At 38.0% G+C, this 23,225-nt stretch overlaps 1 protein-coding gene and 1 non-coding gene across 2 annotated transcripts; both read right to left on the bottom strand.

Moving 5' to 3' along the window:
* Window positions 1-507: 507 nt before the first annotated feature.
* lpcat3 (lysophosphatidylcholine acyltransferase 3) lies at window positions 508-21,593 on the bottom strand. The gene is made up of 13 exons (XM_026940197.3): window positions 21,377-21,593; window positions 16,545-16,652; window positions 14,186-14,292; window positions 11,062-11,155; window positions 10,830-10,867; window positions 8,878-9,056; window positions 8,580-8,688; window positions 8,355-8,441; window positions 6,877-7,043; window positions 6,614-6,761; window positions 6,048-6,203; window positions 4,626-4,755; window positions 508-1,683 (listed from the first exon to the last, which is right to left on the bottom strand). Exons 1-12 carry the CDS (start codon window positions 21,459-21,461, stop codon window positions 4,636-4,638), a joined length of 1,398 nt encoding a protein of 465 aa, XP_026795998.1. The 5' UTR covers window positions 21,462-21,593; the 3' UTR covers window positions 508-1,683; window positions 4,626-4,635.
* A 714-nt stretch (window positions 21,594-22,307) lies between these two features.
* Window positions 22,308-22,363, bottom strand: LOC113542662 (U7 small nuclear RNA). Its single transcript, XR_003404328.1, has one exon. It is a non-coding gene; the product is annotated as a U7 small nuclear RNA (small nuclear RNA).
* Window positions 22,364-23,225: the final 862 nt, after the last annotated feature.

The following is a 23,225-nucleotide window of genomic DNA, read 5'->3' as shown; positions in this document are numbered from 1 at the left end:
AGACTGCAAAATGACGTCATAGCTCCTACGCTCCTACGCTAGAGACACAGGCTGTGTTCCAAACAGCACACTAACGCACTTCACAGTGCATCAGAACAGCACTGGAGCAGGAGTGCTTTTTCACAGTATTTATTATGGTATTTATTATGGTATTTATTGTGGTATTTATTATGGTATTTATTGTGGTGCTATGCGACTGCGGACGGACAGGACTAACAGGAGGGCAGACCAGTTTGTATTTCACTCAGAAATTGTCTCAAGGCTTTCTTACACACTTTAGTGTTTTTCCTGCTCCAAAACACATCTGATCAGCTAATTACCAGCCCTTCCTGAGTGGGTGTGTTAAAGCAGAGAATACACTGAAATGTGCAGGACCAGAGATGGTCTTGGATGTGTGCTATTGGATGGTCTTGACCTCTGGGTGTTATAGGGCCAGCTAAAAAATGTACTAAATGTCATCCAAGTTGGTAATGAAAGAACTATGAAACACAGCACATACCACAAATGTCTGATTTTGATCAAATCCAGCATTTTTAATGACCATTGCAAAAGAAATGGCTCATTTAAAATCATTTTTCATACATTTGGTAACAATAAGGCAAAATTAGTTAACTGAACAACGTCAGGGAAATGCTGAACAAGTATAAATATTAATAAAATCCCCCAAAGGTACAGTGAGTCACCATTTTTTCACTTTGTGTCAGTGGTGAAAGCAGAAAAAGTTCCCTCACTGCAGTTTAGTCCACATGGTGCCAAGTAATAAAGATTTTAAGTAATACAAAAATGATTATTTTGGCAAGCAGTGTGAAATTTGTATTGGATTTCCTGCATGTGTATCGTTTTTTTTTTTTTTTTTTTTGCTCATGTTCCAGTTTACCAGAGATCGGGACACACAAGTGTGTGAGAAAGAGTGAAAAAGTTGACAGCAGTCATCACATTCATTGTTGTGGACTCTTTTTTCTTTTTTGAAAAAGCTACAAAATTACAAAACCATCAACCCATTCTAAAATTGCTAAAAATATTGTGAAAAATCTGTTAAATTAGAAATGAAACAATAATACTCATTTACACTGCAAGGCATATCCAAGTTTCACTGCACATTCTGTGTTTTATATATTACAGTGTTTTGTGTAAATCTGACCAGTGGCTGCAGATTTTGGAAAACCGAAAAAAAATAATAATAAAAATAAAACACAAAAAACCCAAACAAAGTCCACGAAAGCAGCCTTCAGTCAGCTCTCAGACTGTGTGTTTGGTTTTGCCGGAAATGACATCATCAGCGGGTGCCATTGAGCTGCCCCAAACAGAGAGCTATGAGTGCAATACTGTGGCTGAAAAAAATCTGTACGAATGGTTATATTAATTAGCCTCCACATTTTCCCCATATCTCATATCTCATAATAAAAACCCTCCTCACAAATCTAACCACCTGTCACAAAAAAAACATTAAAAAATAAAAGACAGAACAGCTCTCCACTTAGAGAGCATTATCTCATCCTCTTTCTCTTCAACCTAAATAATGCTTCTACCCCCCCCCCAGAAAAAATAAAATAAGAAAACAAATGTTTGTACAGATTTATGCATGTGTGTATATATTTATAATATATAGTTAAAGGCCTTAAAATATTTTCCAATCAGTCACAGTTCCCTTCAGGTAGTTCATGAAGGACCAGACAAAGAAACCTGTAAAAAAGAAAGAAGAAGAGATGACTTTAGAGCATGGAGGAAAACTCTCTGACTGAAAACCAACAAGAAACACAAAGTATTAGAGTGACAGGAATGAAGACTGGAATGAAGACTGGAATGAAGTCTGTATGTCAGCTTGAGAATGAAATCTCAAACACCAAACACTTAAAATTTGGAAAAATGTAAAATGTCATAAAATGAAGTAGAACTTAAAAAGGTATAAGGGACAAGAAGCTTCACAGCGAACAGTTTGTGTGCGATATAGATGAAACCTGCAGCTAATGTAGTTAGCACTAAGATGTTTCCAACAAAAGTCATTTATCAGCTATACAAGCAAAGTGCTTGTGAGGCTGTCTGAGGTGAAACTAAGTAATATTCGAAATGCCTGTTGATGTAATCCTTGCCAAAACATGGCATTCATTTCATGTGGTTCCAAGGTTGTAAGAGTGTAGATGAGCCGTTTTTCTTTAAGCTTCCTCACATCTTTGCTGCCATAGCAACACCTAGCAACGCTGACAGAGACAGCCACTTTTACTATTCTCACATTTATTATTGAAGTACACTGCAGTTGTTCGCTGGATCTGAAATGAGTATACGTAAATGCGTCACAGATGTCATTATGCGTCCGTTTCATATCGGCCGTGTCTGTATGATGTCTAGTCAGGGCATGTGTCTAATCTAATCTAAGTGAAAGAAAAATCGAAGTGACACAATTAAGCAACTATAACTATATTGTGTTAGATTGTCATCTTCATTACCTTTATCAAAAATATTAATCAGAATTATAATAATTATATTCATCATCATCATTGTCCTGGCACTACAATGGTAAGTAATTCAGTTTGATTTCATTTTGCGTGCTCCTCTGTTGTCAGATTTGAGGCTACGACAAAAGCACATTAACATTTCTGGTAAAGCTTCATCAAACTTTCTCGTATTTCCTACCGATACCCTACCACCTGTGTCTCCACTTTCTCCACTTTCTGTAGCCTACTAAAGGCTTTCCGTGTGTTTTAGGTCCACTATGTTAGGATTTGAAGAATAATGTGCTAGTATTAAGCTGTCAGAATGAGAATGTAATGGATGTGACAGGGGTGAGAAGAGAGAAGAAGCTCACTATACACTTTAAACATCTCCATCTCAGCTAACAGCACCCTGCCATTTCCCTGTGTTTCCTCTTTTGTTTAACGTTATACAAGAATAGTATAATAGTATAATGTCACCAAATCTTCCACGGTCCTCAGGCTGACACTTGATGACAAGCTGCAGTTTTCTTTTTGAACATACACCCACAACACTGCCCTTTTTCTTATATTACAGGGTTTTCTTTTTTTAATTCTCAAAATTTGGTATACATCAAATGATGAAATAACTAAACACAATGAAGCACTACCGAACACTAAGAAGTACCTAAGGTGAGTTTTTTGAATGACAAGTTAATGACACTACGTTATTGACGTGGATGTGACCAGAGCATATGTATGACATTGCAGTGTTGGGTAGGTCTGATGTTTTGCCTTTTGCCTTGTAAAATGCTTTGTTCAACTATGCGATGAAAGCATGAGATACGCTCACTGTTTTAAACATTTGTATATTACTATATGAATGTACAATGCTGTGAATCATATTTAGTTAGAAAACGTATTTCAAAATGATTTTAGACTTAGAGAGAGGAGAATTTTCCTCCAAAAAATCTGAGATTATGGCACATGATTGTAGTGAAACATAAAGCATTCCCTCTAAGAGCAGATTTTGTGCTGAACATGGCTTAAATCTACTCTCCACATTTGAAATTAGAGCTGGCTAAAGATATAAAGCACACAGATCTGGCAGACATGGCCTGAGTATGGAACATCCTGTTCCCAACCATGGGCATTAATATTGAGTTGTTCCTGCTTTGCTGTTATAATAAGTTCCACTTCTCTGGGAACCTTTCCACTAGATTTTGGAGCGTGACTATGGAGATTTGCCCATTCAGCCACAAGAGCGCAAGAGGTGGAGCACTGATGTTGGGTGAGGAGGGATGGTGTGCAGCCAAAATTCCAGTTCATCCAAAAGGTGTTCAGTGGGGTTGAGGTCAGGGCTCTGTGCAGGCCACTCCAGTTCTTCTATTACAACTTTGATTCTGCGCCACCGTGCTCAAATAAGCATTCATGTTTTATTTTTTAATTTGTTACTGAGACAGAAATAGAATGACCAAAACGTACATAGACTGTAGCCATTCTTTACTTCTGATAATATCTGTAAAAATGCAAACTCATTTTAGAAGCTTAGGAAAACTGTATGTTTGCACCATAAAACTGTATTGTAAGGTGTTACGTCTAAATAGTATAATAGATTACAATAGTATTCACGCTTTTAGGATTGAAATATGTGTATTGGGTCTGAAGGAAATATATTAGCAAGTTTTTGTGGGCTGTTCTTGTAACATGTCTGACCAATCTTTCAAACAGCAACCAGCAGCCACTGGTGGCAAACAGAGTTGGTTCATTCATCAAAGAACAAGTAGAACTCGATGCCAATGGTGTTGACAGGGATGTTTCCACCACCAAGTCTAGTCCTTCTTGTTACTGGTTTGTATGCCTCAAATACAGTTAAAATATACTTTAAACAGGAAGGAAGTTATTAAAGAAAAACTATTTGAGACATTTGACCTTGCTGTAACCTTGACACTGTTTGGATCAATTCCAAAATGTAATCAGTTCATCTGCTGGTTACAATGATAACTCTATGTACACATATACACATATACACACACACACACACACACACACACACACATATATATATAATCATAATCTCCTACAAACATTCAACTACTCGTTCTTGAGATATTGTGCTAAAAAGATGGATGGATGTGCTTATATGCACATAATGGAAAGGGGAAAAAAAAAGATGAAAAGGGGAAAAGAGAAGAAAAATATATATCTGAACTTTACCTATTTCTGTCTAGTTCTCCTTTTTGTCGCCCTTTGCTTTCCGAGGCACCAGTGCCTTACGAAGGAAAGGTAGGATAAGGAAGGCAATGAAGAAAAAGAGGTGACCACAAAAATACACCGAAGAATAAACCTGAAAAAGAAAATATCTCATAAATCAAGCATCAGATAATGAAAAAAAAAAAAATAAAAAATTAACAGCAAGCGGTATATATGAGCAAAACAGTGCTATGCCAGCAGTGTACACATTTACGATCAGGGTAACTATTATGCAGAATATCAGTACTACTGCAGAGAGTAAATAACTTAGATAATAGGACATATTACCTGTAGGTGAGCCTCTTAAAGTCATGGGTTATTATTTAGTTACTCACCTTAAAACACATTACTCTGTAACTATTGTGAATTATATAGTAAGTACGGTGAAACTAATAGTAAGTGTGTAGCTATGAGAGTGTGCTTGTGGATGATGGAAGTGTAAATAAATAAATAAATAAATAAACACAGAAATTCTATAAGAGTGACAAGATTGTGTTGCACAAATGTTTCACTTCAATGGTTTCATAGCACACAATCCTATTTATACATTCATATTAGACTCACCAGGAGACAGAGAGAGAGAGAAAGAAAGAATGAAAGAAAGCATGTCATTCAAGCTCCACCCCATATTTTCTCCCCATTTTGGTTATCTGCCAATTCGCACCCATTAGCCAGCTCCACGCTCTATCACACGACAGCAACCAACCAACATTTAGTGGGGCACTAAATGTAACGAGTTAAATATTCCTTTCTCTCTGATGTTTTTTAACATTTGAGGCCATTCTGATACATTTAGATAGTGAATCATGTGAAACAGCAGTTTTAAGTTTCAGTATAAATTTTAAATCTAAATGTAAATATTAAATGTAAATGTTAAATCTGATTATTAAATAAAAATCTAAATAATAAATATAAATCTTAAATATACATAAATCTAAATCTTAAATCTAAATGTTAAATGTGTAAACTCAAATGTGGAACTTTAATGTTATCAGTTAGCATATGAACTTCAGTTCTACATTTAACATTTAGATTTAAGATTTATATTTAACATTTACATTTAACATTTATATTTAAAATTTACACTGAATCTTTAACCTGTTATTTGACATGAGTCAACTTTTCAAACTGCTGCTTATTTCACACACATGAGCTCACAGACACCCACGATTGGTTGGTGTTGCTCTGACTGACAGGGGAGAGTGATTACATTGCTCCCACCTAGACAGCAAGGCCAGTTTTGCTCTCTATATACCAAGTCATGGATGTCTGTGACATCATCAGGATTTAAACTCGCATGTCTTTTATATAGACTTCCTGTGAATGTCTTTCTGATAGATAGATATAAACAGGCAAGGCCAGTGCACTGCTTCAGTGCCCACCCACCTTCAGCCACTTGTCGTAAGTGAAGAGGCAGAATGCTGCTAGTGGGTAGCCCATGAAGAGCCAGTGGATGAACTGCTGTACTATGTATATAAGGGGATAAAGAGGGCCATTTGCAAGGGCCGTCAGCTTCGGGCTGTCCTTCACGATTGCCTGAGCCTGAGGGAACACAATAATGCAATGTTAACACACGCCCTGCAGGAGACAGCTCCTAATCAGTGTGCATGTCTGCATGAACCACAATATTCAATTAACTCAGAGGAAAAGGCACCAACAGTGTGCAGACTTTCAGACACATGAAATGAGAGATAATTATAATAACACTTAATCTAATGCTTATTCAGTGCCTAAATAAACACTTTCAACAACCCTAATCAGTTGATATTTCAGTTCCTTAAATCCTCCCTCTAACACACAATTCACAAGAGCTTTTAATGTGTTGATGAGTATAATTAAATAAAGGGTAAGACCTTTATATCTTAATATTCTTCTTTATAACTAACTCTATCTAATTTGTAAATGCAGCACTGGGTTCAAATTATCCACCACTTTTTTATCAGCTTGGTTACCTGCTTCTCCACGTTAACGATGATGAACTCCAAGGAGAAGCAGAGTAGATAACCGGAATGCAGGCCATGCCAGATCGCCAGGAAAAACAGCGTGGCCATCTGCGATGCCATCTTATTACCCAAAAACTTTAGCCTCTTAAAAATGTGCCTGCACAGTAATGTAATGACACCGAGACAAAGACGAAGAGACAAATATACTATATACAGCAGTCTTTCAATGATTATTACAATCACTCGTTTCATTACAGGAAGCAGGTGTATACCTGGCCACCCATGCGTTGGTGTTAATGTTGAAGGAGTTGATGGTGCCCGTGAAAAGTGGCGTGGTCTCGTATATCCACACTCTCATATTAGCACAGGCATCCCACTGGGGCTGCCCGTCCTCACCACGACCGCTGTAGCCAAGCCCAGAGAGGATACACACGCCCTCCTGTATTGAACAATTACAGTGGCAAGAAAACACAGTTAAACCAGTTCCAGTGGAATGCAACATTTAACAACCCAGTTAAACACTTAGACAGGAAAAGCTGTGAAAGCTTTGTTGTGAGTGTGTCCCAGATCCAGTTGTTATGGTGAGAAAACTACTAGACAATTACCTCAAATAGTACCTGAAATTTATAGTCATCTTTCTTTGACATTTAAAGAAAGTCATGCATTAAAATTGCAGATTGTAAGACACAATTTTTAGGTACAAGGTGCTGTGATCTAGAATTTGAAGCAAAGTATATGCTAGATTTTTCTTATTAGCCTAGATGATATAATTCCCATTCATATTTTTACAGTAATCCTGTCACTTTATTATTTGCACTAGTTTGTCACATGAATTAAAATCACGTGCTAGCAATCTGTAAGTATCACACGTGTAAACAAAAACACATTTCTCAACAAACTTTCACAATCCTTTAACTGAAACATCCATTTTTAGCACAGCTAAGACACGTGTAGCTATCACATGCTAATTGATATGCTAGCTGTAGTATTATTACAGTGCTAACTGACTGAAAAGAGCACTTGTATAAAAATATTCACTTGTATGACTTAAATATTCACTACAACACTGTAAAATATGAATAAAAAATGTCGTACAGAGGTCTACAAGTACTGCTTGGTGCTAACATAACAGAGAAAAACTCATAGGAGCGCTAGCAAAAAAAATGCTAATAAGTAACGTAGGAAGAGTGTTTGAACAAAAAGCAACTTAAAAAAGTGAACACACATTTTGTATGCTGTGTTGAGCTGTACTGAAGCAAATTTCTCTGTAATTGTCTGTAATCAATCAGTTGCTATATATACTTTGTATTTCTCAAGGGAGGGTGTGTTGTGACAGCTAGCTATTAGCATTCTACTAGTTTGTATCGTCAGAGTTATCATCATGCCAGCTAAGATTTAAGAAGAATAAAGCTACTGTTAGTTAGCCTTAGCTAATGTTTTCATACAAACCTTTATTCCTTGGTGGAAGGGGAACTAATTTCCACAAACCTACATTTAGTAAATTTAAGAGTTTTCTACTTTTCTACTTTTGAGTGAGTGAAGAATTTGAAGCTGTACTTTAACTTTGACCAGAGTATTTATTTAGATGAGGAATTGCACTTTTACATTACATTTCACATTAGTAGAGAATTTTGGTAACTTTAAGTCTGGTGAAAATTATGACAAATCTGGCCACCAGACAAACAACATGTCCCTCACAAACAGTTTTATACAAAAACCCAGTGTTTGTATGTGCTCAGTATAAACTTACTGTTATTAGCCAGCAGGTTACATATTTGTAGAGGTTTACTTTAGCCCACAGCAGGATATACACACACCTGTACCAAAATGGCTGAGCCTGGACAACAGATTCAAAATTAGTTATATTATAGCAGAACAATATGGAAAAAAAATAAACACTGCTCATATATGAGTATAAGGATATGTGACAAATACTAATAGGTACCATTGCAAATAAATTTGACCTTTTACTGACCTCAAATTCATCTGTAAGGAAATAGCTGTCTGGGTAATACGGCCCAAATATCATGAAGATAAGCAGGAAGAAGGTACCCAAACAAAAGCGCTTTAATGCAGGGACCATACTAACAGAGAGAGAGAGAGAGAGAGAGAGAGAGAGAGAGAGAGCGAGCATGTGACAGAGCAATCTTTCAGCACTGCAGTTCCTGATTACGGACATGAAACAGATGTTTCTGGAGCACCATTTCATTACTGCTGACTGCATGTTAAGTCACTATAATAACTGAGCTATGAACAGGCAGGTGTGAGCTTACCTGTTGGGCACCTGGCCAGGACAGTCGCTCATTTCTCGGGAAACCAGGCGCATGTAGTTGCGCAGTGTGAACTGAGGTCCTACCAAGAAGCCACCATAAAAGTACGAGAAACCGCAAACCTCCAAGAGAGACGGCGTGGTTTGAAGAGCGGCGGTCTTCTGCTCCGCGCTCAACTGAGACTAATGCACAGGACAGGAAAGATGAGACATAAACAGACAAGATATGAACTACATAACAATTCAAAACAAAATCTGGTATTTATTAAACAGCAAAGAAGACATCGGACTAAGATTATAATGGTCATCTTTCACATAAGTGCTTCTCTCAGATGTTCGTACTGACCAAAAAGACTGAATATGAAATGAGACTCTCTTGAAATCCTTTTTTTAAATTTTAAAATAGTTAAAAAGATTTTAGTCCTGCATTTGGGTTACAGTATACTGCCACAACAAATACATAACCACAGCTCTAAAGGCAAGAACATGATCAGTAATCTACGGAAGCCCTAAGAGGCCATGCATTCTTGTTTTCTCATGATCACGCCTTAATTTTCTCGTGATCTCAACATAACTATAGCTGTTTTCTCTTGATCACGATTTACTTTTTCTGTGTACTCGACATAACATGTTGTTTTTATTGTTCTGGAGGTAGCAAGAGCGCAGTCCTGCGTCATCATGGATGAACAAATTCATTTTTACTTTGATCATGGACTCACTCAAGCTGAAATAGTTCCGTGTCTGTCAGTGATTGACAACTTCCACATTATTGTATGACCGATGAGGGCGATGGCGATGGCGGAGACGCCAACGTACATACAATACCAGTCCCATTCGCAAGGTGCAAGATTTTCTCATGATAAAATTACATTGTGAGCAAACAGCTTTTTGTTATGTCAAGATCACGAGAAAACACCTTTTTGTTATGTGGAGATCACAAGAAAATTAAGTCGTGATCAAAAGAAAAAACAAGAAAGAAAAAAATGCATGGCCCCTTAGGGCTTCCATAGTAACCTCATTTTAGAAAGTGAAAATATCTTGAATATTGGCAGATTAATCTAGAATTTCTTATTATAAGATTACAATAATCCAAATGTAAGATCATTAAACCTATTTCTAGACTTTTTTTTTTTTTTACTAATTTCAATCTTTTTAAAAGCTTTATTTGTTATTCTATTGGCAGATAATTTTGCTTCTTTCTCAAAATTAATGCTAAAACTCTGCCATTTGCCATCTGCTAAATTATCTGCCAATAGAACAAGACTATTTCAAGCTTGAAATTAGTTAAAAAAAATGGCTAGAAATAGATTTAATAATCTTATAGTTGGTTTATTGCAATCTTATAATAAGAAATACGAGATCAACCTGACTATATTCAAGATATTTTCAATTGGTAAGAGTAATCTTTGCGGCATGTGGTCAGTAACCTGTTTAATCTTTCTCTAAACCTTGAACTACTGATTATCTAAACACATGCTGGATACGGTAAGAAGCCCAGGCCAGGCCTCCGTCACTTTACATAATCTCAGAACAAGCAAAATTCAAGACAAACCCAAATCAAACACCTTCACAGACCAGTTCATGTAAAGTTGGGTCCTAACTGCTCATTTATGTGCAATCTAGCCCATGTACGCTATATATAAATTCACGGAGTGGTTTAGGTTGTGTCTGGAGAACAGGCCCTGAAATTTTAAAATACTAAATCACAAAAGCAAATGGTAATCCATAGTATATACATACAGGGGATACTATAATTAACTAGGTTAAGTTTGAAGGACCAGACAAACACCTTGATTATTCATTAATCTGAAATAATGCAAATGACCAACAGAAAGGCAGGCTTCTGTTCCAATATAATGGAACAAGAGAGAGTGAAGTTAGACGAATAGAATGGATACACTTATAACAGAGAACAGTTAAAATATGAAAACATATAGGAGGAATGAATCAACTCACTGGTTCTTTTCCACCATCATAGTAATCAAGTGACAAACCTGCAATGAGAAAAAGACACCATCAATTCATTTATGATTTAGTGATAAGAGGAAGCAAGGAAAACTCCACTGTCAGTTTATCTAGTACTTAGTAATGTGTTAAACATTTAGACTGTCATGATAAATGATTTCAAAGCATTTAACACTGTCTCTCTGAATAAACATTAAATTCATTGTAAAAGAAGGGAGTGTACCAATGAGTTTGAGGGTGAGGACACAGTGGGGCATGGTCCACTTGATATCATACTCTTCTGTAGCTGTGTAGTAATAACCGGTCAAGAGGTATGTCTGAGAGAGAGAGAGAGAGAGAGAGAGAGAGAGAGAGAGAGAGAACAAGTCACTTTAGCAATGTTAGTGCAAGGACATTTTAAAAGTACATTTTATTATTTTGAAATGTGTTTCACAACATATAATAAAAGGCATAATGTCAAAAGATACCTTAGAAACAAATGGGTTGCAATACTGGCATGCAATAGAGCTCTCTAATTTCTTCTGTTTACAATTTTTCTAGTCTGATAAGCAGCTTTACCCATAACTGCACTTATCAACTCTGCCCATTTTTCTCAAAGGGCATAAATCACTAACTCATGAGGCATGTGTAGCCTCAACAGGGGTGTTGGAGGATGTTTTCAGCACTGGGCTCTAAATGTTTCTAACCTTTCCTTTAACTAAGTAGTGTTTTATACAAACCTTCAGAAAAAAGAATATATTGAGTTTTGCATCTGTTTGACCCATTAACCATGCTACAGAGTCAGGGTTAAGAGGATAAACAGATACCAAACAGTCTCCCACTCTCCTGTCCCATGTTATAACCTTTTGAGGTGATGAATGACCGCTGCTATTCATGGTCTGCTATTATTCGATATATAGATATTGCACCGTGTATTCCTCTAAGCATTACTCCTGACTGCTGTGCAAATAGTGTGTGCTGCATTAGTACTGCTGCATACAGAATTAAGTTCATACAGTGGATATAAAAAGTCTACACACTCCTGTTAAAATGTTATAACTGGGGATGTGGCTGTGTTCAGAACCAATCACATTCAATCTCCTGTTCAAAAGTAATTATGATACAGCTGTCAATGAAATTATTCTGATTAACCCCAAATAAAGACTAGCTGTTTCTGTAGGATTTTCTTGACATCATCTAGGTTTCATCTGACTCCTGAAGACATGGTCTAGAAAAAGCTTACAAAGGCTGTACAGTATTTCATTTGTCAAAAGGAATTGATCAGAAGAGGGGTATAAAAGAATTTCCAAAACATTAGATGTACCATGGAACACCATCATCAACAAGTGGAGAAAATGGAGCACCACAGTGACATTATCAAGAACAGGACGTCCCACCAAAATTTACAAAAGGACAAGACAAAAACTTACCAGGAGGCTGCTAAGAGACCAACAGCAACATTAAAGGAGCTGCAGGAATATCTGACAAGTACTGATTACTCTCTGCATGTGACAATCTCTTGTACTCTTCACATGTCTGGGATATGGAGTAGGCTGGGTAGACGAAAGCCCTTTCTCACAAAAAACATCCAAGCTCAACTAAATCACCCCAAACCATGTGGCAAAATGTGTTATGGTCTGATGAGACCAATTCCAAAGGTATAATAATTCCATAATTCCAAAAGGTATGTTTGGCGCAAAAAAAAACACATCACCAAAAGAACACCATACCCGCGGTGCAGCATGGTGGTGGCAGCATCATGCTTTAGGGCTGATTTTCTGCGGGTTTTACCAAGGTGGAGGGAATCATGAATAGCTACAAATACCACCTGATTTTAGTGCAATTTGATGGATCTAGAATGATTATGCAAGAAAGACTGGGAAAATATTGCTATGCTGATAGACTCTTACCCAAAAAGACTGAGTGGTGTAATAAAATCAAAAGGCGCTTCAACAATGTATTAGTTTAGGGGTGTGCACACTTAGGCAACCAGCTTATTGTAACTTGTTTATTTTTCCCTAAAATGTTTCTGATTGTTTTTCACTTAATTTTTACACACTGTACTTTCACACTGAGGGTGGAAAACGTTCTGACATGATTTATCTTAGTGTCATTCTTTTACTTCACAAAAACCTGCCATTTTATATCCACTTTTTATATCCACTGTATAGTGACAAGCTCTGACTTTAGCCCTCAAAATTATCTAAGGACTTAAACATGTCTGAATAGATGCTTCTGGGAGATAGAGTTATCCACTATTGGTGCATGATATTCACTCTGATAATGAGCTGTATTAAGGCTGACAATTTGTTGAAGCCACAATATGTCACCCCGAAATTCATGTTTGGGAAAATAAAATTGAACATGATTATCATAACTGCATGGTTTCATTATAATAGATTCTAATTAGATGTTTCTTATTCTCATTTACTTTTTTTTTTTTAACTGTTGGCCTAAAAGCAAGGTCTAGTGTTGAAGACGGTGGTCTAGATACAACTTAATCTTCAAAACCTGGCAACCAAGAACATGGGTACTTGTGCTTGGACTGTATTCAGTTTCATTTGTAAGCTGCTTTGGATAACAGTTTAATAAATACATGCAAATGTAAAATGCAAACCACGCAGGTATTCAGGCTAAAAGATCATCACTGAACATTGCCAACAATGGATGGCTAACATGCCATCCATTGTTGGCATCCAAACTAATTCCTAAAGGAGGTACAAAGCCAGGTGAGTACTTTTTAAAATTGTTCTTACATGTTAATCTTAATTACAAACTCGTACCAGAATGAAGTGAACACCAGAGGACTCGTCATTGAACGGTTAATAACTTCAGTTCAATACAATTGACTTTAAGTTAAAACTACAATGGATTCAGAAATGACTCTGATGCTCATACTCATAAGATGCTCATAAATTCCTGTTAACACACTTAGCACTTTTTGACTATATAGTATACAGTTCCTCTCAATGTTTCTTCCTTATGTCGTCTCAGGAAGTATTTCTTTAGCATAGTCGCCTCTGGCTTACTCAGGAATAAATTTATAAACGTAAAATTTATATCTGGAATTTATATATTTGAATATGAATTGAATTGAATTGAACCAGTCCTGTTCCTGTAGATCTGCTTTCCTAGCGAATGCAGTCCACACCCTAATCCAACACAGCTACTCAGGATAATCAGTCTACTTGCTTAACCAGGTCATCTCTGTTGGATTAGGCCTGGAACTGAATTCTATAGAAAAGCAGATCTTCAGGAACATGTGATCACTGCCATAATGAGTTCTAAGACACATATGGAAGAAAAATTCAATGAACAGCTGTCATTCTTCACAATTTAGAAAGCATGGTGGTGGAACTCTCTCTCACCATTTGGAATATAAAGCTGCTCAGGACACCAGTGATGGTCCTTCCCATAAGCCTCAGCAGCAGGAACTGGATGATTATGCATAATGCAGAGTGATACACCTGAGACCCTGAGACAAATACAGAGTATAGGTGTGTTAAGGTAGTCAGGTGTGAAAGGGCAGCTTCATTTAACACCTTGTGGACATACTCACGCGCACGCGCACACACACACACACACACACACACACACACACACACACACACACACACACAAGAGGCAGAGAGAGAACTACAGGCACTAATATGTCATCACACATATACCAGGAGCAGTGCTAAGAAACAGGGTTTTCTATCCAGCTCTTTTGTCTAAAAGGTCTTGGAAAGATCTGTTGGGGTGTAGTCTAATCACTCAGTCATCCCCAGCCAGGGCAGTGGCGGCTCAGTGGTTAAGGCTGATCAGAAAGTTGGGGGTTCAAGCCCCAGCACCGCCAAGCTGCCAGTGTTTGACCCCGGCTTCCTAACAAGCCGGGATATGCGAAGAAAAGAATTTCATTGTACTTGTATATGTGATAAATAAAGGCTGAAAAAAATGCAAATTAAAAAAATCTGAATGGAATAGCCCAAGATAAATATTGCAAAACATTGTTTTTTTATTTGACTGAGGTGGAAATGAATGATGGAAACAGGATTTCCATATAAATGATCATGTTGGAGATGAAAGACACATGTTTCTTCACTATATCTAAATATATATAAACATAAAGATGATGACAGAGGACACTCATGTGCTGCTTGTACAGACCACGAAACAATGGCCTTTCTTGAATCAACATCAAACATCACTGAGACCCTGACCAGGACAAAACAGTTACTGATGATGAATGAATGAATGAATGAATGAATATAAACATTAAATTCATCTATTACGCTAGTGGTGTTCTGAAAAACAGCCTTGCCCATTGCAGTCTTTTCTCCCTAATCACTTGCACGTCACCTTTCGGCTTTTCACATTACCGTAGTCATGGAAACACATACTCATTCAAATTTCTTTTGTCCACTTTTTGTAAACTGTAAAATGTTTGAATGAAAACACAGCCAGACACCTTAAGGACCAAAAAAAGATGGCAGACATCAATAAAAGACATTCAGATAAATAATCAGGCAGAGAATAGACACACCTGCTGTTAAGGCCAGGGAAGCGTTAAAAAATAAAATAAGCAGAGGTTAATAATGCAGTCAATCATAACATCCTTTCACTCAAGCTGTATTCAGTCTTAAGCCATGTCTCAAATCACACACTGTGCTCTTGGACTATGTTCTTGGACTGCACACTATGTACCTATCAGGTGCCAATAATTTTGTAGGAAGGTATTGTCCCAAGTCAAACACAATTTGCACAGAAAGGAACATATTACTGTGTTATACCTCATGTCACCAAAAACCACTGGGACAAGCGCCAATGTTAAAATGTTCACCCAAATTATTCTGCAGTGTCCTAAATTGTTGGGACAATGTCTCATACTGCAGCGACCTATGCTGCCTCTTCTCCTCTTCTCCTGTCGACTTAGAGCCATCAGACTAATAGTACTCTACATTTTGTTACATTTCCTAGTGTATACACACTACTTGAAATTTGTATGCACTTTAAGATAGCTTTGACCAATTGCATGCGAACAAGGCCTTAATCCTTCTTGCTTGTGGGTTTTACTGCAAAGAGGAACTCACTACCACAAGGTTAGGACCTTTCACCTAATTTATTCGTTACTTTCTGTCATTTTACAAAAGGAAATGGTCCTTTCAGTTAATATAGGGAAACAAAGTTACTGCATCAGCAGACTGGCAAATAAACCAAATTATGATTAAAAAGCAACACTTTTTAACTAAGGGCCAAAAGTTTGTGGACACCTGACCAGTCACACCCATATGTGCTTGTTGAACATCCCATTCCAGATTTAGTCCCCTTTCTGCTGTTTTAATAACATCCACTCATCTGGGAAGGCGTGCTCATTCAACCATAAGAGCATTAGTGAGGTCAGGCACCGATTTTGGACAAGGAGGCCTGGTGCGCAGTTGGTGTTTCAGTTCATTCCAAAGGTGTTCAGTGGGGTTGAGGTCAGGGCTCTGTGCAGGCCACTCGAGACATTCAGGGGCATTATCATGCTGGAACAGGTTTGGGCCTCTTAGTTCCAGTGAAGGGAAACAAAGACATCCTATACAATTGTGTGCTTCAAACTTTGTGGCAACAGTCTGGGGAAGAATAAACATGTGTGTGTGATGATCAGGTGTCCACATACTTTTGGCCATATAGAGCAGTTAAAACATAACACTGTCTCCATTTTAAATCTCCTGCCCTTTCCCCTAATTTTTCCTTCTGTCTCACCAAAGTTGAACACAGCCAAGGACAGGCCTGAGACAGCGTGGAATAGATGAATAACAGATGGAGACTGATGGAACAGAAACCGCCGGTACACCAGCGCAAAAGGATAACCTGTGAAGAAAGAGAGAGAGAGAAAGAGAGAGAGAATTTCATTCCAAAGTAAGATATTATGCAAAAAGGCATGTAGTTAATTAGGATTTTGGTAAGAATATCAGCTTCATGCTGGGTGTTGTCTGCAGCAGCCTCTAAAGGTTAGATTTTCACAACCGTAAGGGGGAATTATAGGCAAAATAGATGTTAAGACATCAATAATATTTGACAAGTTTAAATATATAGCCTTCACACAGAGTGTTATTAACACGTTATTAGCTAAATAAATACTACAGTAGTCTACACTGGGTAAATAGGTGTAACCTATTAGATCTGAACAGTCAGATAATGTTACAATTAACTTTTCCTTTTGTACTGAATTGTGCACTGTTTATTATTGAGGAGCAATGAGTCAACAAAAAGAAATTTATTAAGGTTCATGCTTAAAACAATATTTCATAAATAAACACTGAAAAAATGACCTATTCTCACTGGTTTATGGGAGTGTAACACCAAAAAGTCATTTATCCCCAGTCCAACTCAGCACACATTGGAGGGCGGCCTGTCCTTCTTAGAAAGCTAATCATGCATCTAGATATGTTTTTCTCAAATGGGGCACTAAAAAAAAGAGTAGTTAACAAAAAAAGGAAAACAGAAACTTCTAAGGGAAAAAGTAAAGAGCATTATTTTTTCCAGAAAGTAATTTAATGTAATTAGAACTACAGACCTTATTACACTAATTAAAAATTTATTAAGTAACCAAGTAAGAATTATTGAGCTGGAACCAGCTTTATAATTAAATACACCTTGTTGCTTTAAGGTTTGAATGTGACTGGGATGAAGGCAAAAGAAACAACCTGCCAAAAAAAAAAAAAAAAAAAAAATCACACACATTCTAGAAAAGACAGACAAAAAAATTAAACTGAAAACCCAAACTCAAAAACACAGGCCCATTTCTTCCACTGAATACAATCCAGATAATTAACTGTTTATAGTAGAATAAATCTGTAATGTGTTAAATGTTCCTTTAGTTTCCAAATCCAGCCTGGTAAAGTGGTACTTGACTTAAAATATTATTGGTGTGGGGTTCTGTAAGCAAAAAAGATTGAGAACCGGTCTAGACAGTGACTTAAACAGCAAACCAGACGGTCTCTCAGGAATAATATCCATGTTCAGGGTAAGAACACAGGCATAAGTGCAGTAATGTTAGCTAGACAACAACCGTAATAGAACTAGCTAGCTGGGTCTAGCATTCTGAAGGTGCCTGTATCAATCCACTACTACTCTCCATGTCTATAACTAGCAGTTTACTTTATTGGACTTTGTACTGAAATGCTGAAGCTAACTTAAAAGGGTTCTTAGCCCAAGCCAGAGACAGCCTGCTTCAGTTACGCAACTCACCATAAACCACTGATAATATCTGATAAATCCCACCCACTGAGGTTGATGGACAGATAAGTCAGATGTCTGTGAAATAAAACTTCCTCCATAGTTCACAAAAGTTCATGCCATCAACACATCCTCAAGCAAAACCTATCGCGCAAAGTGTTATTTACCTATTAGCTTAACAGCAGAACTATTTTAAGTCCTAGTCTGGATGGATGAGAACGCTGCTGCAGGATGCAATTATATATTTGTAGCAATGACAATCTATGCGCATGGAATAAGTGATCTCTATATAAATAAATCATGGAGATGGAAGCATCTTCATGACGTATGCATGGTTGTCACACCTAAAGTTCTAGCTGAACTACATACACCTCACATCTTTAATGCAAACCAGAAGTCTCGCTTCTTTCACAAGTGCTTTCAAATGGAGTCTATATCTTATATGTTCTGCATTTTAAACAATAGACAACAAAACTGAGCATTTCATCCAGTTTGGGATGGGACTAACATTTCAGAGATAGACAAGTAATAATTACTTTGCCCCACCTCCTCATGTTAAACTAATCCTGTCTGAATACGGCTTTAGACAGGTAATGATCCCAGTATGGAGTGAAGGTGTGATTTAGGAGTCACTCTTTAGAGTGTTTTGTTTTCCTCTTTCGGCCCATTAGGGGTCGCCACAGTGGATCATTGGACCGCTTATTTGATTTGGCACAGTTTTTACGCCGGATGCCCTTCCTGACGCAACCCTCTCCACTTTTATCCAGGCTTGGGACTGGCACTGAGAGCGCACTGTTGCGCACAACCCCAGTGGCTGGGGTTGGTTCCCTGGCCGGGAATCGAACCCGGGCCACAGAGAACCCAGCGAGAGCGCTGTGGCCTAACCACTAGTCCTCCAGGGACCCTATCAAAGATCAGCAAGTCTGTGCAGCTCATGACTACCGAAAATATTGAAATTAGTATGGAGCAGTAAAATAGTCTCAGGCGAGTTCGAAATTGACGTGCCTTCTCTTCACTTCTGGTATAACCACAAAACTGAAATAATAGTCCTGTTGGAGAAAAAGTGTCTTCATTGTGATTGTTAGTAGTCAGTGCAGTTACCATTGTCATATGATGTGAAACTGAAAAATGTAGAAAATCTCACCATGACAGGCTTCTTCAAATAAAAACAGAACGCCTGCTGGGAAATGTGAAGGTTCATGTCATCACTGTCTTACTGCAAGGACACCCTTGTAAAAGATGTGGCTACGCCCCTGATTCTTGCTCTGTATATTAGACACATCTTCCAAAAAATAAAATACAAAAAAGAAACTAATCCACAGTGAAGCATACAGAAAATATCTGCCTCAGTAACGCTCAAGAGAAACCTCTGGATTTGTCTTTTAATGCAGGCAGGTCAGGTGTTTGTCAGCGTGCCTCAATACAGATTTATGAGTCAACAGGTGACCCTGTGTGAAGACCGCCATTCAGTTTCCAGATAGCAAAGGCCAAATGTTTTTTTAACGAAAACAAACTACTGTTTTATAGAACTTTTACGGAACAATTCAAGCATGTCTTGTATATAATATTTTTTGCATTTAATAGCTGGGCTTTAACGCTGACTTCCACTAACCAGTGAAACACACGAACTATTTAGCGGTGTGAGAATATTTTATCATTTCTTTTTCAGTTAAACATTGTACAAAACAGTGAACCCGTCATAGCTTCCCATGGCTACAACGTGTCATGCTATTTTAATATCATTCATCAGTATGCATGGCCATGTGTCAGGCCAAAGTCTACACGTTTACTCAGCTCCTATGTATGTGTATCTTCTTTCACACAATCTCTCTGTCCAAAGTGTGAATCAAAACCGTCCGAGATACAGAAATTTTAACCAAGTCATTATCCTAGATAAAGGTGTCAGAAAGGGGAAGAGTGTTAGGAAGGCATTCATAAGTAAAGCGTCAGATTGAGTGAGCAAGTGAATGCGTGAGTGAGTGAGTAAATGAGTGAGTAAATGAGTGAGTGAATGTGTGATTGAGTGTATGAGTGAGTGTATGAGTGAGTGTATGAGTGAGTGTATGAGTGAGTGAGTGTATGTATGAGTGAGTGTAGGAGTGAGTGAGTGTAAGAGTGAGTGTATGAGTGAGTGAGTGAGTGTAGGAGTGAGTGTAAGAGTGAGTGAGTGAGTGTAAGAGTGAGTGAGTGAGTGAGTGAGTGACTGAGTGAGTGTATGAGTGACTGAGTGAGTGAGTGAGTGTAAGAGTGAGTGAGTGAGTGAGTGAGTGTATGAGTGAGTGAGTGTAAGAGTGAGTGAGTGAGTGTAAGAGTGAGTGAGTGTAGGAGTGAGTGAGTGTAGGAGTGAGTGACTGAGTGTAAGAGTGAGTGAGTGACTGAGTGAGTGTATGAGTGAGTGACTGAGTGTAAGAGTGAGTGAGTGTAGGAGTGAGTGACTGAGTGAGTGAGTGTAGGAGTGAGTGAGTGTAAGAGTGACTGAGTGAGTGAGTGTAGGAGTGAGTGTAGGGGTGAGTGAGTGTATGAGTGAGTGAGTGTAGGAGTGAGTGAGTGTAGGAGTGAGTGACTGAGTGAGTGTAGGAGTGAGTGAGTGTAGGAGTGAGTGAGTGTAGGAATGAGTGACTGAGTGAGTGTAGGAGTGAGTGAGTGTAGGAGTGAGTGACTGAGTGAGTGTAGGAGTGAGTGACTGAGTGAGTGTATGAGTGAGTGAGTGAGTGAGTGTAAGAGTGAGTGTATGAGTGAGTGAGTGAGTGTAAGAGTGAGTGTATGAGTGAGTGAGTGAGTGTAAGAGTGAGTGACTGAGTGAGTGTAAGAGTGAGTGAGTGTAATAGTGAGTGTAAGAGTGAGTGAGTGAGTGTAGGAGTGAGTGAGTGTAGGAGTGAGTGACGGAGTGAGTGACGGAGTGAGTGGAGGAGTGAGTGAGTGTAGGAGTGAGTGACGGAGTGAGTGTAGGAGTGAGTGAGTGAGTGAGTGTAAGAGTGAGTGTAATAGTGAGTGTAAGAGTGAGTGTAATAGTGAGTGTAAGAGTGAGTGAGTGTAAGAGTGAGTGAGTGAGTGAGTGAGTGAGTGAGTGTAGGAGTGAGTGAGATTCTTCTGGAGGTGTGTGTAGGGAGGTATGGAGCCTAGTGCTGACATCGCCCTTCTCGACCTCCACGTGGTGCAGCAGTGCCTTTCATGTTCCCCTGCTGGACTGGAAACTAAAAAGCGCTCACAGCACAAACAGCTATCTGATCTCACACAGGATTTAGTTCAGCTCACTAAGTTACACTGAGCACAAAGCTGTGTGGCTGTGGCCAGCTCATTTTCATAAAGCGGAACATCTCTACAGTTTGCTACGAGAAGAATTAAACTGTGCTTACCTATTAAAATAGAAAGCATTAGTCGAACTGCCGGCTCGGGCGAGCCTAAATATTCCGCCAGGTTCTCCGTCAAGGAAGCCGCCATGTTTCTTGTGGGCGGAAGTGGCGCTGATGGGAGCTTCCGTGATTGTGTGCGGCAGCTCGCGAGCTCACCGCTGTCTCTCTCTCTTTCTCTCTCTCCCTCTCTCTCCCTCTCTCTCCTTCCCTCTCTCTCTCTGTCTGTTATAGTATTTCTGTTCTCTCCTCCCCTTTCTCCTCCTCTCCTTACTCTCTTCCGCTCTTTCATAAACACATTTCACAACGCTGTCACTGCACCACAGCGAGCTGAGAAGATAAACTCACACTCGGGATTTATAGATCAGGGCTTCTGAAACTTTTCACAGCCAGTGATTCCTTCAGAACTGCACAGTGAATGACACTGCTCTCCTCAGTACACATTCATTTTAATGAATACACTCCAGCCATTACACTTTTTGGCTCATTATTGAAATTATTTTGTATTGAAATTATTTTAATAGAACAGATTTCTATTCATGAAATTTAACTCATTTTATTCAAAACTGGATAAAATTAAATTTGTGAAAAATAATAATAATTTTTAAAAAACTATATGAAATATAAAAAACTGGAAACAACACCACGCCCCCACCCAGTTAGAGATCCACTGGATCACTCAGCATTACTATCACTGTAATAAACTATAAGAGTGTGGTTTTATTAGCACCATGTTAAAAGGCATTATAACAGGCTTATTATGCAACTATAGCGTTTTACTTCACAGTAGGGATTACAATTTCGCTGTTCTTCCCTTTCTGATACAAAAGATCACTAAACATTAAAGAACAAGTATATATTTAATTCATGCTTAACTGAGACAATTACAAAACCACCCCCACATCCACACACCTCCAACTTTTCTTTACACCACAGTAAGGGCTTCTTCTTGCGAAGAAACCTCCTAGACAAATACTAAAAGAGCAAATTTTCCTACTATAATTGCTTTTCCGTGTCCTGTCTTAGTAAGTCCGATAGACTGCTCAGTCATGGTAGATTCACTGTGCCGCTGCTATATAATAATGTTGAAATATTACACATTATGAATTTAACATTTAATAGTATACAGTTTCAAATAGTGATTACACAAACAGTAATTCCACATCAATAAAATATAAAAGATTCTCACGAAAACTCATGCACGCAAGGGCTTATGGGTAAGTGCATATCCTGGCGGTTGATGCGACGTCACTCTGTATAATCGCTGCCATTTGCGGAGCTCCGTTACTATAGCAACAATAACTAACGATGAGGACAGGAAGTAAAAGCCAATGGGCGGGACTTGCGTCAAAATCTTACGGCTATAGAAAAACAAGGAAAAATATCGTAACGTAATTAATTAACGTTACTACCATCATTTGACATGTTAAAAGCTGTTTATAATGTGATAGATTCTGCATTCATAACCTACATGACATTAATTAAAGGGCAGCTAACGCACACTAATAAGCTTATTCTTTCCTTCAATCATATCAATATAATAGTAAACAAAAATGTTACAAAATTTTGCAAATCAGTCGATGTTTTTGATTATTTGCCTAAATTTGCATATTTTAAAAACATCATGCACTTTTCAGCAACTGGATTCAACTCATGGATTCAACTGGATTCAACTCATGGATTCAACTGGATTCAACTCATGGACTCAACTCATGATTGTTTGTTTATGCACCAAATAGTCAGATTGTATATCAGTTTATTAAAATATTGTAATTTCATTAAATTCTTATTAGAAAATGGTATATGCATATTTTGCATAGTATTAGGCATAGTTTTCGCAGACAAAATGTCAGCT

The sequence above is a fragment of the Pangasianodon hypophthalmus genome, chromosome 1, assembly GCF_027358585.1.
Source record: "Pangasianodon hypophthalmus isolate fPanHyp1 chromosome 1, fPanHyp1.pri, whole genome shotgun sequence".
Classification (NCBI taxonomy): domain Eukaryota; kingdom Metazoa; phylum Chordata; class Actinopteri; order Siluriformes; family Pangasiidae; genus Pangasianodon; species Pangasianodon hypophthalmus.
Note: the sequence above shows the minus strand (reverse complement) of the source record. Positions and strands in the feature narration are given on the sequence as shown.